Below are 16,976 nucleotides of genomic sequence, written 5' to 3'. Positions count from 1 at the left end.
GTCAGACCAGCTTTCCTGAATCAACCCCCTAATCCTTGTTAAGAATGAGAGGGAGGCATTTTTTGCGTTGGCACCCTCCCAAGATATATTACTTCCAATGGATACCCTCCGTCTACTAGTGAGGCCAAATCTGTGCTTCGCCCTGCCGAATTTGCACTCTGCGCTTAGAAGTGAGGATGGCCATGCTCTCAGCTTTTTCTCGGTGTTGTTGGCTTCGGGCTAAAGCAAGGGGCTAGTCCTTAAGGAAACGTGCCCTTCTAAGCATATCCTAAACTCTGATAAAACATCCAGAAAGCTCTTTTGTTGGACGTGGAACGATTGCACGCTTTTTAGCGCAATCAGAAGCATATCTGACCATCGAGGGCACACGGGTACCGTTACCCCCTTGCCCCCCCGCTCCCCCCCCGAGGTCTGGCGGATGCCTCTTTTACCATCCCAGGCGGGTGCCACCACTAAATAGTTCTGTCCTCCCTGAAAAACAGCCACATTTTTCTAATTATGTGACTTCAGCCACCGGTTTCTCCCTTCTTGCAACCCGGTCTGTCTGTGGGACTGTTTTTGTGGTTAGCAACTGGTTACCCAGGGACAAACCAGGCCTCAGCTCCCGAGCAACGAATTAGCAAAAGGGCTTTAAAAGCAGGGAAAAAATTTAAATTTTGCAAGGCACAGAGCAAAACTCAGCCCCCATCCAACGCCTTATAAAGCTGATTGCAATTTCTACTTTCGGACTCCTTGAAAAGGAGAAAAACTGCTAAATTCTCTCTTCTTTCTTTGGCTGAACAGAAAATCTGAAATGCCAAAGCTACGAAACGAAGGAAGCTTTTCGACACCACGAGGGGAAGGGGAAAACGACAAGCACGGAAGCTGAATTTTTGCGAAGGATTTAAGAGTGTTGGTTTTTTTTTTTGGTAAAATCCAAAGGATGGGCGAGGAAGTTCCCTCTTCTTTCCAAGTTTAAACTTCAGCATTTCTTAAGCTGCAAAACCCAGATTTCTTGCATGAAAAAGACTGCAAAATCTGGGTGGGTTTTTTTTGTTTGTTTGTTTTTAAAACACAAAAATTGTGTTCCAGGCCTCGCCGGAGCGCTAATGGGAGACACAAGAAGGGAAGCTCTGATTTAGAAGTCCCTCTAATGTAACAGCCTCAATATGGAAAAAAAAATTATATATATATATAAGGGCGTGATAAGTTTGTCTCTCTATATATATATTTGTTTTTTGTTTTTTTACATACATACATATATATTTCAGACAGTGCAAACGGATGTAGGGGTTTCCATCCAGTTGTTAAAAGAAAATCGGGAGGAGGGAATTGTTCAGCGCCGTCTTATCTTTCAACAACAGGTGACTCCGAAAATGGCTCCCCCCGAAAAGTAAAAATTAAAAGTTTTCTGGAAACAAGAAACCGGGTGCCCCACAACCTTGTTCTGGATCACGGTGGTCTCCCTGCCCCTCCCTCCCCTCCCTCCCACCCACCCACCCCTGCTTAACAGGACATTCACGAATGGAATTAATATGAGTTTAATACAGTAAACCGTTCCCCTCTTCCTTCCTTCCTTCCTTTCTCTCTCTTCCTTTTCTTTTCTCCTCGTTTTGAAAAGTGTTAATTTGTTTTTGTTTTGTTTTTTCCAGGAAGGGTTTTGGGATGCGGGGGTGGGGATGGGGGGGGGAAAAAAGGGGATAATACGCTTTTCGGTCGGTCGGTCGGTTTTTCCGAGGCGGTTTTCAAGTCGCGATGTCTCGTTGCTCTGTCCGCATTAACTGGAAGATGTTCTGGGAGAGAGAGAGAGAGAGAGAGAGAGAAAAAAGGAGGGAATGAAGGAAAGAGGCTGAAAACGAGTGGGTGTGTATGAAGGGGTATGTTATTTCCTCTGCTCCGCCCACTAACTCCGTCCCATGTTGCCCAGCACGTGTGACCTTGCCTGTTTGTCTTCCAGGATTCTGGCGAAGTGATCAGCTGTCCTTTGCGTGCACCACAAGGCCGAAAAGTGGTGTTCCATACATGCCGGCCAGCTGATTGTCAGGTGCGCCTGCGTGCCAGAACCTAGAAGTTTGGCTTTTCCGGAACGTGATCCCTTCGCGCATGTGGCAGTGCTGAAAACTGGCCGGTGCGCATGCTGCTCGTCGGGCATGTATGCGCGCTAGAATCCGGAAGTCCGGCTGTTCCGGCGCGCAGCCCCGACGAGCACGTGCACAATGTTTCTGCACCTTTTCGGCTCTTAGTGCTGAAAAGGTTTGCCCTCACTGCCCTAGGTCCTCCGAAAAGGGGGACACGGAAAGAGGGGGAAGAGGAGTGTTCTCGGGTGGTTTTGGTGGGGGCCCCTCCCGTTTGAAATGTGGGAACACAGGAAGAAATCGGGGTGCTTCCACGGAAAAGCGCTGGGGATCACTTCGGTGGGTGATCTCCTCCTGGTGCTGGCCTCTCTCGCCTGGAGGGGGATGTAAACTGGGTGGGGGGGGGAAGAGAGAGGGAAAGGACCACGGCTTCCGTTGCTGACTCAGATATGGGGGTCACATCCTTCCTTCAAACAGAGAGGGACACCCCTGTTTCAGATGACGGAGACCCCGAGGGCCAGGGGAAGAACGTGCCAGGTGGTCTCCCAGAAGGCCCAGTTTAGTTCGGTGGTTTAAGGCGCCAGAGCAGAAACTAAGAGATGGTGAGTTCTAGTTCCAACTTAGGTATGGAAGCCAGTTGGGTGGTTTTGGGCCAAACACCAGGAGGCGGTGAGTTCTAATCCTGATTTAGGGATAAAAGCTAGCTGGGTGACTTTGGGCTGATCACCAGGAGACGGTGGGTTCTAGTCCTGCTATTAGGCATGGAAGCCGGCTGGGTGACTTTGGCCCAGTCCCTTCCTCTCAGCCCAGCCCACCTCACAGGGTTGTTGTGGTGTGGAAAACAGGAGGAGGAAGGAGAATTAGGTCTTCTTCGCCGCCCTGAGTTATTGATGCAAATAATAACGGCGGGGCTATAAATATAATAAGAGCAAAAACGAGCAACAGCCAATCCTTCGTTCCCCGCTTCTCACCTTGCTGCACAGACTGTCTTTACTGCAGTTCTTGTTGTCCTTGTCAGTGGCGTCCTCTTCCACCTTTCAAGGGAAGACACGGGAATAGTTGAGGCAGGTCGGGTGCAGGGAGCTCTAGTGCCAAGCGGGCTCCTGTCTTCCACGGGAGGCCTCGCCTGGCTTCTAGGAAGGAAGGAAGGAAGGAAGGAAGGAAGGAAGGAAGGAAGGAAGGGGGAGGGATTCCCACTGGATAGCACCGGCCCTCCCCACCCCCTCCTGGCCCTCCCCACCTTCACCTCCTTCCGCCACTTCAGTTCGCAGAAAATGCGTTCGAAACACTCGTGCATGTAGTTGAACTGCAGGGGAGAGAGAAAAATCCGAATTCAGGGCCTGGGGCTCTAACCCAGCGCTTTCCTCTTGCCAGGGGTCTGGGACACCCCCCCCGCCCCACTTCCTCCTTGCCCGCCACCCCTTCTGCTTACGTAAGGGGTGAAGATTTTGACCCATCGCGGCTTCTTCTCTCCTCGCGCGTATTCGAAGCAGAAGGCCATCCCTTCCTCGTCCGTGTCCCATCGCTGCATCTCGTCCCATTCGAAAGCTATGACTTGATTCTGGAAGGATCCCAGCGGGATCAGTGCCGGATCCGGAAGGGAGCACCCCACAGGGATCCAGAGGTGGGGAAACGTTGGAAGCTTCGAGGGGTCCAGTTTATCTGCCACCAGGGCTTCCCAACTTTGTGTGGACTTCGACTCCCGGAATTCCCCAGCGCCAGCATGGGGAATTCTGGGAGTTGAAGTCCTCCAGCTTCAAGTTAATCTACATTGTGGGTATCAACCCCTTGCCCAGCCCAACCCAGCATGTACACACCTAACTTCCCTTTCCCTAATTCCCATTCTGAGTAACACAACAGAAGAATTGGAAGGGTCCATTGGAGGTCTACTAGTCCACACACACCCCTCTGCTCAAGCAGGAGGCCCTAAACCAGTGATGGCTAACCTTTTTGCCGTCACGTGCCAGGGAGGGTGCGGGGGTAGGGGTGGGATCGCTCGCATCCATGCCCACACCCATAATTCTGTGTGTCCCACCCTTGTGACCCCCCCACTCTCACCCCGCTCCTGGCACGTGATGGCCCGGTAGGCCCATTTTTCTCTCTCACCTGGCTGCAGAGCCTCTCTGTGAGTCTGGGGAGGGCAAAAACAGCCTTCCCACCCCACTGGAGGCCAGAAATAGCCCATTTTCCAACTTCCGGTTGGACAGGAAGTGACGTTTTTCCCTGTACCCAGCCTCCAGAGACTCCTAGAGCCTCCCGTCCTCCCATGGCTGACCTCGAGCTGGCCCTCCTCGGTGCAAGCGTGGAGCTTAAAGTGCTGGATGCTGATGGCTGTGATGACGTGGCCCTTCCGGCGAGAGTCGCAGGAGCAGTGAGGGAAGACAATCTCGTTGAAGCCCTCGCACGTCCGCAACATGTTCAGGTACTATGGAGGGAGGGGAGGGGAGGGGGAGAGAAGGAGAGGGGGAGGATGAAAGATTTGGGGAAGGGGTCTCCCCACCCACCAGGCCTTCTCAGGAATCTCCGCAACAGGCTGGGTTTGCAACTCAAGACGAGCGCCAAGAAAACTTTGTTCATTTGGGAAATGCGATTTGCCACTCCTCTCGCGTGGGCGGTCCTCGACCTACGACCAGAAGGCAGCCCCAAACCTCTGCTGCCGAGTGAGACCCTTCTGGAGGGATTGCCAGAGCGATTGTTAAGTGAATCCCTGCGCTTGTTAAGTTAGTGACGCGGTCGGTAAGCAAATCTGGCTTCCCCCTTGACTCTGCTCGTCAGAGAGGTTGCAAAAGGGGATCGCGTGACACACACACCCCCCGGGGACACTGCGACCGTCATAAATAGGGGGGGTCAGTTGCCAAGCTGAGTTTTGGTCACGTGACCATGGGGACCGCTGCCATGGTCGGTAAGTGTGGGAAAAAAACCCCGGCCGTAAGTCACTTTCTTCAGTGCTGTTGTGACTTTGAACCGTCACTAAATAAAGAGTTGTAAGTCGAGGACTATTTGTATTTCATGATTCTGGCCGCCTAACAGACTCGTGGGAAGGAGATGCCCAGAGCCCGTAACTCGAACGCTTCCTACCAGAAATCCCAAAGGTGCTTTTTTCTTTTTTTTTCAGAAGGCGACTGGACTTTCTTTGAAGACATCTCGCTCCTCATCCAAGAAGCTTCTTCAGGTTCTGATGGAATGGCGGAGAACGGAAGGATTTCTTTTCCTTGCAGTCCTTGTTGGCGCTCTCTCTGAGAGTCGCTGAGGCCGCTTGGAGGTTGGCCTGTGCACCTGAATCCTGTAGTCGGGTGACCTCCAAGCGGCCTCAAAGACTCTCAGAGAGAGCGCCAACGACCAGAGGACTGGAAGGAAAAGAAATCCTTCCGCTCTCCGCCATTCCATCAGAACCTGAGGAAGCCTCCTGGACAAGGAGCGAGACGTCTTCAAAGAAAACCAAGGAAGCCCAGTCGCCTTTTGAAAGACAGCACCTTTGGGACAACCATGATTCTGGGTGACCCAGAATCTCCACAGATGTTTCCCACCGGAAGTGGAGAAGACCTCACCATGACCATCTTCCTCTGCTCGCAAAGCTTCTGCAGCTGGTAGGACTTCTCCTCGGCTTTGATGTAGCCTTTCTTCACGTCGTCGACCGCCTGGGTGGGGAAAAGCTTGGGGTAAAAAGTCCGTTCCCAAAAAGAAGGAAGGGGGTTCCCTGCTTTCCTTACAATCCCTCCTTCCTCCTCCTCCCCCTTCTCCGTGACTGCATCAGGCTTCTAGTCCTCATGGCGGAAGGTGGCTGATCAAGTCAGAAGAGCTGAAGACAGAGGAAGGAGGAAGGAGGAGATCCCTTAAATTTCTTCTGGCTGGTGCCCTCCTGTAGAAAGATTCATTCTGCTCCTTCCCCCCCCCTCCGCATTCTCGATCTCCTGGGAGGGATCACTCGATCCGCCTTTGAATCTTGAGGGATTTTACGCCGAGTAAGCTTTTACGCTCAACAGCACTCGCTCAAGAGCAACCCAACTGGAAAGAGGGAGGCTTTTGCAGAGGGATCTGCTCTTTGCTTCCTCGCTCTTCTGCTCCTGGTGCCCTCCTGCCCTGATCCCCAAACGAGACCACTAGATTCCCCCCAGAAGACACCCACGCCTTGCTGAGGGTCACCTGAAGGGGTCCCACCTGATGGAAGAAGTAGGTGACGGCCAAATCATTATCGTTCAGCAGGACCTCTTCCTCTGTCGTGAACAGCCACTTCCTGATCGTCAGGCACGTTCCCGGCACGGCCGAGGTGTAATTCTGCACGTAGAGCTTGTGGGGGAATTCGTTGGGCGCCAGTTTCCTCACTGAGTTGGGGGGGGGGAGAGAAACGAAGAGAATTGGGGCTGGAGGAGGCAAGTCCCACAGCAGAGGGGGCCGGAGGGCACCTGCCATCTTCTTGCCAGCCTCAATGGCATCTCGTTGTTTTTCTCTGAGAAGATCTGCCCTCAATAGGAGGTACGTTATCTATTGATGAGTTATGTTAGAATGTTATCCTATTGTTTTGTAAATAACTCAAGGTGGCAAATGTACCTAATAGTCTTCCCTCCCTCCTGTTTCCCCCAGGACAACAGCCCTGTGAGGTGGGCTGGGCTGAGGGTGAGGAAGTCACCCAGTTGGCTTGCATGGCTAAAGGAGCCCCAGATTTCTACTGGGAAACTTCTCTGGACGCAAAGGGGGAGGGGGCTGCCCTGGAAGGGATGTTCCTTACCAAAAGAATGGTTGATCACTTCAAACAAGGCAAAGTAGTTCGCGGTGGTGCTATCCATCCCCACCTTGGAAGCCACAGCCTGGAGAGGGAGGGAGGCAGGCAGGGAAGGGAGGGAGGGAGGAAATGGAGGGAGGCAGGCAGGGAGGGAGGGAAGAAGGGAAGGGAAGGGAAGGGAAGGGAAGGGAAGGGAAGGAAAGGAAAGGAAAGGAAAGAGGGAGGAAGGAAGGAAATTAAAAAGAACGGAGGGAGGGAGGAAGGAAGGACATGGAGGGAGGGAGGCAGGGAAGAAGGAAGGGAGGGAGGAGGAAATGGAGGAGGCAGGCAGGGAGGGAGGAAAGGAAGGAAGGAAGGGAAGGAAGGGAAGGAAGGAAGGAAGGAAGGGAAAGAAAGAAGGAAAGGAAAGGAAAGGAAAGAGGGAGGAAGGAAGGAAATTAAAAAGAACAGAGGGAGGGAGGAAGGAAGGACATGGAGGGAGGGAGGCAGGGAAGAAGGGAAGGGAAGGGAAGGAAGAGAGAGAAAGGAAAGGAAAGGATTTTAAAAACTAGAATGTTTTTAGAAGCCAAAAACTCTAAGCAGCCAACTCTTCTGTTAGGAGCTTCTGTCCTTCCCAGCATTTGGAGAGCAAGTTCCCTCCTGCGCCCCCCAACTTCTCTAAAGCCCCTGAGAAGACACCCCCCCCCAAACCCCTGGAGGATCCCCTCCTACCTGGTAGACCTGGTCGGTGGTGCTGTTTTTTTTCACCCGGACAGTCACGGTCGTGATATCGGGGAGGGCCACCCGCAGCTCCACGTCCGACACTCCGTTGAAGTTCTGGAGATTGGGGGGGGGGGAACAGCCCGGATGAACCACTGAGGAAAGGGGTTTCTTCTTGGGGTTGGGGGTGGGGGTGTGGAGCCTCTTTTTGGCCACCCAGATGTGGGTCGGAGCCACAGCCTGGGAGAGCCCGCCCTCTGACTGGCCTACCTCGTCCGACTCCGAGAGGAATTCTTGCATGACGTCGCTCTCCCCGATCACCCGGATGGAGCACACTGTGGGGGGCGAGAAAGCAGAGCAGAGTGGAGTTCGGGGTCTCGGGGAGGGGGTGGAGAGAAAGGGGCTGATGCTGCACTCGAGGGGCCCCTCCTCGCCCCAACTTCTCTAAAGCCTCCGAGAAGACACACCCTCCCCAAACCCCTGGAGGATCCCCTCCTACCTGGTAGACCTGGTCGGTGGTGCTGTTTTTTTTCACCCGGACAGTCACGGTCGTGATATCGGGGAGGGCCACCCGCAGCTCCACGTCCGACACTCCGTTGGAGTTCTGGAGATTGGGGGAACAGCCCGGATGAACCACTGAGGAAAGGGGTTTCTTCTTGGGGTTGGGGGTGGGGGTGTGGAGCCTCTTTTTGGCCACCCAGATGTGGGTCGGAGCCACAGCCTGGGAGAGCCCGCCCTCTGACTGGCCTACCTCGTCCGACTCCGAGAGGAATTCTTGCATGACGTCGCTCTCCCCGATCACCCGGATGGAGCACACTGTGGGGGGCGAGAAAGCAGAGCAGAGTGGAGTTCGGGGTCTCGGGGAGGGGGTGGAGAGAAAGGGGGGCTGATGCTGCACTCGAGGGGCCCCCCTCCCCGCCCCCACCCGGACACAACGCCTGCCGCCTACCCTTCTCTAGGTACTCCTCCAGGCCCCGCCTCCGGGCGTCCAGCTGCTGCTCCGACAGGGAGAAGGGCCATTTGCCAGGCAGGCGAGGGAAAGTAAAATTGGCAAACTCCCGTTTCAGGTTATGGTGCAAGATGGCAAACTCGCGGTAACGTTTCGAACACAGCTGCCGGCCCGCCATGTAAACGTTGTAAACCTAGGAAAGGAGAATCAGAGTTGGAAGGGACCTTGGAGGTCTTCTAGTCCAACCCCTCCTTGAGCAGGAGACTGGATACTATTCTGGACAAAGGATTGTCCAGTCTCTTCTTAAAAACCTCCACTCTTGGGAGCACCTACAATTTCTGGTGGCAAGCTGTCCCATTGGTGAATTGTCCTCATTGCTTCTCTCCTTAATTGGTTTCCATCATCCATGATTTCTTGTCCTGCCTTCAGGTGCTTTGGAGAATAAATTGACACCCCCCCCTTCTTTGGGGCAGCCCCTCAAATATTGGAAGACTGCTATCATGTCAACCCTAGTCCTTAATAGAAATAACAGAATTGGGAGGGACCTTGGAGGTCTTCTAGTCCAACCCCCTGCTCAAGCAGGAGACCCTATAAAAATTGAGACACGTCGCTGTCCCATCTCTTCTTAAAAACCTCCAGAGTTGGAGCGCCTACAACTTCTAGTGGCAAGGGGTTCCACTGGTCAAATATCTTCACTGTCAGGAAATTTCTCCTTGATTCGAGGTGGCTTCTCTCCTTGATTAGTTTCCACCCGTTGCTTCTTGTCCTGCCCTCAGGTGCTTTGGAGAATAGTTTGACCCCCCTCTTCTTTGGGGCAGCCCCTCAAACATTGGAACATCGCTATCGTGTCACCTCCGGTCTTTCTTTTTATTAAATTGAATTTTGGCTTGTGATGGGAGGGGCGTGAGGGAGTCAGACAGACAGGCCAAGAGCCGGGGTGGGGGGGTGGAGAAGGTTTGGGAAGGTGGCAAAGAGCAGCCAAGCTGGTACGTACCACGAACTTCTCGCCGTTCTGTTCCACGTGCTTGTAGGTGGGGATGGAGATGGGGACGGCCTGCTTCTCCGTGTAGTCGTAGAAGGACTGGCCCAGGGAGTCGTCGCCGGGGTCCAGGCTGTCGGCCTCGTGTGGGGGCACTGACAAGACGGTCAGGATCAGCTCCTTCTCGCCGGCTCGGATCAGGTCCACCACCTGCTTGTGGGTGGCCCCTTCCACGTTGACGCCATTTCTGGGGTGGGGGGGGGAGAGGGGGTGGAAAAAAAGGGAAGACAGACACCATAAGGCCCAGGTGCTGACAAGAGAGGCCCAGGGTGAACTGTAATTTGAGGACAAGCCACAAGCCACAAAAGCCAAAATTAAAAAATTAAAAAATAAAAAGGCTGGGGAATTCTGGGAGTTGAAGTCCAACCCTCGTTAAGTGGCCAAGGTTGACCAAGCTTGCTCTAGGTGGTTATACAGGCGGTCCTTGACTTACAGCAGTTCGTTTAGTGACCGTTCAAAGTTAGAAAAAAGTGACTTAGGACCGTTTTTCCATACGTATGACCGCTATGTCATCCCCATGATCACATGACCAGGAAGGAAGGGAGGGAGGGAGGGAGGGACAGATAGGAGAGAGAAATAGATGACAAGAGATAAATGATAGAGATATAGAGAATAGGTAGATGATAGATTGATAGATATAGATGGATGACATATATAGATGACAGATAGCTAGATAGATGATATAGATAGATGATGTATGTAGATGAGAGACAGATAGATATAGATAGACAGATAGACAGATAGATGATAGATATAGATGACGATAGATGACAGATGATAGATAGATGGATGACATATATAAATGACAGATAGATGATAGATATAGATGACAGATAGATACAGATAAATGAATAGATGATAGATAGGTATACAGGTGAAACTCAAAAAATTAGAATATCATGCAAAAGTTCATTTATTTCAGTAATGCAACTTAAAAGGTGAAACTAATATATGAGATAGACTCATTACATGCAAAGCAAGATAGTTCACGCCTTGATTTGTCATAGTTTTCATGATTATGGCTGACAGCTCATGAAAATTAGAATATTACATGAAATTAATAAAATCCATAACACCTCAGCAATGCCACAGGCTGATAGATGACGTATATAGATGACAGATTGACGTATGATAGACAGATAGATGACGTAGATGACAGATAAATGATATAGACAGATGACATATATAGATGAGATAGATAGATGATAGTTGACGTATATAGATGACAGACAGATAGATGGATGGACAAACAAGGGAGGGAGGGAAGGAAAATAGATGATAAAGATAAATACACACACACAGAGGGAGGGAGGAAGATGAGAGACAGATGATGAGTGATCTGGAGAAACGGCTGGTGGACCTCCTTGGCCTTCAGCCCAAGTATAGCCCCCCCCACTCAGCCTGGCGAAAAAAACAGGAAGGAAACTGAGTCAGGAACTCCGTGCCGAGAAGGCAAGTCTTCCCCTTAGCTGGGCGTCCTTACTTCCTCCACGCAGCCCGCGAGTGCCAGCGCATGGGTCTGTGTAAGCGGCAGGTGACAGCAGCACCCTCAGCCCACCCTGTCAGGAGTCTGGCTGCAAGGGGAGGAGGGGATTGCAATGCCTACAACACCCAGAAGCATCCGGGGCTTGCAAAAAAAAGGAGCATGGAGTTGAGAGCCTCTCATTCCTAGAGAGGGCGGCTCAAATGTTTGCCCGCTATTACATAAAAATAAAGCAAACCTGGTTTTAAAGCAACTTTGAAGGCCTGTGGACTTCAACTCCCAGCTTTCCCCTATTCGGCCTAGGAATTCTGGGAGTTGAAGTCCACAAGTGTTAAAAACTGCCAAGATGGGAGACCCCTGCTTTAGGAAATGCAGAAATAAATTGCGTAAATTTATAAATCCATGCGCTGTTGGTTTATGAGCTTCCAAGGATGAAAATGCCCCATCGCTGAAGAATTTAACCGCAGGTAGTCCTCAACTTATGACCCACAATTGAGCCCAACGTTCATGTTCCTAAGTGAGATACCGATTTAAGTGAGTTTGGCCCTGTTTTGTCCCCTTGCTTGCCGCACCGTTGTTAAGTGAATCGGTGCAGTTCTTCAATTAGTCACACGGTTGTTAAACGAATCCGGCTTCCCCGCTGACAGAAGGTCGCCAAAGGGGATCACGCACTGCGACCGTCGTAAGTATGAGTCAGCTGTCAAGCGTCCAAATGCAAATCCCGTGGCCAGGGGGGCAGGGCAGCTTCGACGGCCGTTAAGTGTGAGAAATGTTCCCTTTTTTTCAGTGCCGTTAACTTTGAATGGTCACTAAGTGAACAGTTGTAAGGCGAGGACTCCCCGGAAGTGCCGTGGGGGTCCCCCCCCCCAAAAAACCACCAGCTTTTCATTCAAACTCCAGGGGTTAAAAGCTACTCTTGTCTTTGCAGATAATCAACCTGGGACTCAGCAAAAATTTATCTTATCTCGTTCTTTTCCTGGAATTCGTTCCACAACTTGCAAGGTAGGCACACAAAAACACACAGACACAGACACACACACACACACACACACACACAAGGGCCAAGGAGAATCTGTGAGGCTGGAGTGCCGGAGAGAATTAAAAAATTGCTATTTTAACCTCTCCAGGAAACATCGCACAGCAAGCAAGGAATTTTAAAAAAAACAAACAACCCACAACGGACTACTGTTTTGAAAGTAAAAACAAACACACACACACACACACACCACAAAACGGAAACCGAACAAAGGGAGGGCGTCACAGAGAGAACGGGCCTTGGGGACGAATCCGGCTTTCCAAAAGTTGTCACCCGGAGAGACCTTGCCCTACACAATTGTGGGTCCGCTTTGTGTATTCAGAATGACGGCTACGGAGCTATACAGACAGTCCTTTGACTTACAAACAGTTGGTTTAGTGACCGTTCGGAGTTACGACGGGGCTGGGGAAAAAAGGCTTATGGCCGTTTTACACATTTACGACGGCTGCGGCATCCCCATGGTCACGCGATCAAAATTCGGACGCTTGGTGACTCGCGGTTACGACGAGTCGCAGTGCACTGAGGGGGAATCACGCAATCCCCTTTTGCGACCTCCTGACCAGCAAAGTCAACGGGGGAAATCCTTTGATTCGTTTAACAGCCGTGTTCCTAACTTAACAACCGCAGTGATTCACTTAACAACGGTGGTGGAAAGAAAGGTCGTAAAACGGGGGGGAAACCTTTTCAAGATCAGGATTTGAGTCAAACGATTTCACCTCAACACGCAAAACCCCCCCTCAAATCTAGAGTTTGCATCAAGCGTCAGGCCCCCCCTCCCTCCAGAGGCTGGGAACTACAACACCCATCATCCTTTGCAGCTGGTGGGCGTGAAGCTTCCAAGCATAAGAGGCAAAAGAAAAAAAAAAGAGAAATTAGGTTGCTTAGAACACGTGGTCGACTTTGGAAAAATGGGCCACATTTAAAAGGCGGGGAGATTTTTCAACCCTGCCTGGAAAAATGTGCCCGGAAGGATTGACACGGTGGCTGGGCAAGGCTTATGGGAGTTGTAATCCCAGATTGACAAGCTAGCAGCCCGCAGACCATTGTGCTAAATAATTATGCTTAGGTCGTGAAAAGAAGAAAAGAGGAAACTCGCCTTGCACACAAGCTTCCAGTGGACCGCCTGCCATAATAAATAATATTATTGTGCTAAAAATGCCCCTATTTTTCCCAAACGTTTTATGCAGATAAGTCTCTTTAAAGTCCTTTTTTTCTCTGCTCTTCCGTGAAAAAAAACCGAGAGAGAGAAAGAAGCTTGCAAAAATCATTATAATCATCGGACCAGCCCCACCCCAAAGGCCCACACCCCCTTTTTTAAAAGAAGGACTACAAAGCCTATCTCCGCAGCAGGTGGGGAGGGCGGTCGTAGGTCAAGGCGTCCACCAGCTGCAGAAGAGAGGGTTCCTGCCCCAGCTGGCTGTGGATGGGAGCTCTTAAAACACCCCTGATGGGGGAGGGGGGTGGCTCAAGTCCCAAGGTGCATCTGACTGGGTTTACTGGGAGTTCCGGTTTTACTGGGTTTAATGGGAGTTCTAGTTTCTCCCTTCGCCAATGCTGCACTGCAACTGGGGTCCCATCAATGGGTTAAATTGGGTTTTTAAATTGGGGGTGCACCATTTTGTGGAGGAGGAATAGAGTTGGGGGGTCTAGGAAGGGCAGAGAGACCCCCAAATGGGGCTGAGCGATGGGTCGCCCCACTCCCCCACCCTATCCTGGCCCCCCTGAATCAGCCTGGGCAGAAAACAATTGGGATCAAGTAAGGTTTGGGGGGGGGGGAGACTTCCAGGATTAGGATGATGGGTTAGGAGTCCAGGGTTGCTATGGAGGGTGCAAGGTTAGAGGATGATGGGAATCAGAGTCCCTCCCCCCTGGCAGGGGGTGATGGGAAGCAGAGTCCCTCCCCTCCTTTCGGGATGCTTCTCTGGGGATAGCCAGAAGGGAGAAGTGCGGTACCTGGGAACCATGGGAGGGGCAGTCCACGGGAGGCGGGAAGGATGGGTGGTGTAATCCCTCTTCCTTGAAAAGGGGGAGAAGTCCAGCTGTGCACACCCACATAAGCGGGGTGGAAGGGGTGGGAATGGGTGCTGTAGTCCTCTCCCTATTCTGGGCCAGGATGGATAGGGAGGCTGTGGATGATTGGGAGGGGCACACCCACTAAAGGTGGGGAGAATGGACACTGTAGTCCAGGCCTTCTTCTGGGCCAAGACTGATGGGGAGGCTAAACAAGATGGGGGGAGGGGAATACACCCCACCTAGACAGGGAGGATGGGTTCTGCAGTCCTATCCTAGGCTAGCATGGATTGGGAAATGATGGATGATGGGATGGGCACTGTAGTCTCAGCCCTCTTCTGGACCAGCATGGATGGGGAGGCTATGCACGACGGGAGAGGCGGAAGATGGGCATGGTAGTCCTGGACAAAGACGGATGGGGAGACCATACATGATGGGTTAGGATCCCATAAGGATGGGCTCTGCAGTCCTTCCCTTCTTCCGGTCCAGGACTGGTGGGGAGGCTATGGATGATGGCACACCCTGTGAAGATGGGGAAGGTGGGCACTGTAGTCCTGGACGAAGAATGATGGGCAGACTAGGAATGATGAGTTAGGGTCCCACAAGCATGGGCTCTGCAGTCCTTCCCACCTTCTGGTCCAGGACTGGAGGCTAAGGATGATGGGAGGGGCACAGCCCTTGAAGGCAGGGAGGATGGGCACTGAAGTCCTGGACTGATGGGGAGACCGTGCCCAACGGGCTAGGGTCTCAGGAGGATGGGCTCTGTAGTCATTCCCTCCTCCTCCCAGGCCAAGGCAGGGGGCTGATAGGAGGGGGCACACCCCTTGAAGGTGGGGACGATGGGCACGGCAGTCCTGGACAAAGATGGATGGGGAGACCATGCATGATGGGTTAGGACCCTCTTCCCAGGCCGGGGCTGGAGGGGAGGCTCCGGATGATGGGAAGGGCACACCCCTTGAAGGTGGGGAGGATGGGCTCTGTAATCCTGGACAAAGACTGATGGGGATGATGGGTCCATGGGCTCTGTAGTCCCTCCCTCCTCCTCCCAGGCCAAGGCTGGAGGCTGATGGGAGGGGGCACACCCCTTGAAGGTGGGGAGGATGGGCACTGCAGTCCTGGACAAAAGCAGATGGGGAGGCTAGGGATGATGGGTTAGGAATCCAGGAGCACGGGCTCTGTAGTCGCTCCCTCCTCCCAGGCGAGGCGGCCACGGATGTTGGGAGAGGCACACCCCTTGAGGGCGGGGAGGATGGGCTCTGTAGTCCTGGACGGATGGGGAGGCTAGGGATGAGCATGGGCTCTGTAGTCGCTCCCCTCCTCCCAGGCCGGGGCTGGAGGGGAGGATGGGCTCTGTAGTCCTGGATGGATGGGGAGGCTAGGGATGACGGGTCCCAGGAGCATGGGCTCTGTAGTCGCTCCCCTCCTCCCAGGCCGGGGCTGGAGGGGAGGGGAGGATGGGCTCTGTAGTCCTGGACGGATGGGGAGGCTAGGGGTGAGCATGGGCTCTGTAGTCGCTGGGGCTGGAGGGGAGGGGAGGACGGGCTACTCACACCTCCAGGATGCGGTCCCCCTTGCGGACCCCGGCGCGCTCGGCCGCCCCTCCGCCCAGGACGGCGCTGACGTGCTGCAGCGGCGCGTAGAGCTCCCCGTTGATGCTGCGCAGCTGCCCGCCCTCGCTGACCTGCCCGCGCACGTTGAAGCCGTAGCCGGACTCCGACTTGACGATGCGCACCACGCGCGGGCCCGGCAGGGCGGGGGGGGCGCCGGGGAGCGGGGCGGGGGGCGGCGGCGCCGGGGGGGGCGAGCACGACGGGACCCCCCCGCCTCCCCCGCCGCCCCTCAGCGGGCCCGGCAGCACCGAGCGCGGAAGCCCCTCGCCCGCCTCCTCCGCCATCTTGGCGCCGCCGCCGCCGCCGCCGTTGCCGTTCTGGAACGCCCCCCCCGCCCGCGCGCGCACGCACGCGCACGCACGCACGCACGCCGGCCCGCGCATGTCACGCGACGGGCCACGCCCCCCCCTCCCCTGCCGCTGTCTCTCCCCGGCTTCCGTAGCCGGTCCGCATGCGCGGTAGGAGGCGAGGGCGCAGCCGCGGGCGGCAAGGCCGGGAGTTCTCCCGCGCGGTCCTTGAGCCCGCCGGATTAGCCACCAAGGCTAGATGCCTTCTCGAGTCCTCCAGGTTCATTGTAGAGCTGAGGAAGCTTCTGGGAGGAGAAGCGAAACGTCTTCAAAAGGGGAAAAAAAAAAAAGCAGAAAGTCCAGTGGACTCTTGAGAGGGGTGGGGGAGGTGGAGAAAAATCTGATGTAGCAGCATTGAAAAATTCGTTCCCTTCTCCTTTGGGGGGGGGGGAGTCTGCAGGACCTTAAGGCTGGACTGCTGCAAAGCTCTCCTTACAGGGCGGCCCTTGATGGCGGCTTGGAAGTTGCAGCCTGGGTGGAAAGCGGATCCAAAGAACTTTGTGGGGCTTGATCTTGGAAGCCTCCAAGGATCCCAACCTGGGGTTTTCCCTCCTAGAATTGAGATTTTCCTGCTAAAAAGCCCAAATTCTCAATCTCAGCAACTTTTTAAGATGGGAGGACTTCAACTCCCAGAATTCCCCCAGCAGATACGAAATAAAACCAGCCCTTTTCCGCTAAGTAACACGGGTAGGATTCTTCTGACCTGCCCATTCCACTTCCGATAAATAATTATTACATAATTGCAGAGTTGGAAGGGACCTTGGAGGTCTTCTAGTCCAACCCCCACCTGCATCGTCTGAGCTTGTTTGCAAAGGCTCCCAACAACCTGTTTCTGATTGGACCGGAGCCCAAAACTCCCTTTGATCCAAATCAAAAATTTGGGGGGGGGAAAGGATTTGTAACCATGCCGAAAATAGGCTCCAGGAGCTGCAGTCAAACCTGGTTACAGAATGAACTCATTTTAAAAATTCTGGAATACACGGAAACTTTTTAACTCATCCAAATGAGGCCAGATTTATCCCCCCCCCT

The 16,976-nt window shown here is 53.3% G+C and overlaps 1 protein-coding gene across 5 annotated transcripts; it reads right to left on the bottom strand.

Annotated features, from left to right (window-relative positions):
* Positions 1–1,504: 1,504 nt before the first annotated feature.
* On the bottom strand, positions 1,505–15,925 carry SNX27 (sorting nexin 27). Of its 5 annotated transcripts, none has more exons than XM_058160648.1 (13): positions 15,541–15,924; positions 9,417–9,648; positions 8,423–8,615; positions 8,225–8,289; positions 7,486–7,590; positions 6,781–6,859; positions 6,213–6,376; positions 5,603–5,692; positions 4,330–4,479; positions 3,487–3,615; positions 3,295–3,360; positions 3,026–3,088; positions 1,505–1,772 (listed from the first exon to the last, which is right to left on the bottom strand). In XM_058160648.1, exons 1-13 carry the CDS (start codon positions 15,882–15,884, stop codon positions 1,725–1,727), a joined length of 1,728 nt encoding a protein of 575 aa, XP_058016631.1. In that variant the 5' UTR covers positions 15,885–15,924; the 3' UTR covers positions 1,505–1,724. The 5 variants fall into 5 exon arrangements, with proteins under 5 accessions (XP_058016631.1, XP_058016632.1, XP_058016628.1 ...); XM_058160649.1 differs by having other exon boundaries at positions 3,301–3,360; positions 15,541–15,923; XM_058160645.1 differs by lacking the exons at positions 1,505–1,772; positions 8,225–8,289 and adding exons at positions 1,822–2,445; positions 7,744–7,808 and having other exon boundaries at positions 15,541–15,925.
* Between the last annotated feature and the right edge of the window lie 1,051 nt (positions 15,926–16,976).

The sequence above is a fragment of the Ahaetulla prasina genome, chromosome 17, assembly GCF_028640845.1.
Source record: "Ahaetulla prasina isolate Xishuangbanna chromosome 17, ASM2864084v1, whole genome shotgun sequence".
In the NCBI taxonomy this organism is placed as follows: Eukaryota; Metazoa; Chordata; class Lepidosauria; order Squamata; family Colubridae; genus Ahaetulla; species Ahaetulla prasina.
Note: the sequence above shows the minus strand (reverse complement) of the source record. Positions and strands in the feature narration are given on the sequence as shown.

Coding starts and splice junctions, on each gene's coding strand:
- SNX27 (XM_058160645.1), bottom strand. CDS start 15,884: ATGGCGGAGGAGGCGGGCGAGGGGCTTCCGCGCTCGGTGCTGCCGGGC. Junction 5,693..6,212: donor TCACCTACTTCTTCCATCAG/GTGGGACCCCTT, acceptor TTCCCCACCCAG/GCGGTCGACGACGTGAAGAA. Junction 3,616..4,329: donor CCGAGGAGGGCCAGCTCGAG/GTCAGCCATGGG, acceptor GGATCCTTCCAG/AATCAAGTCATAGCTTTCGA.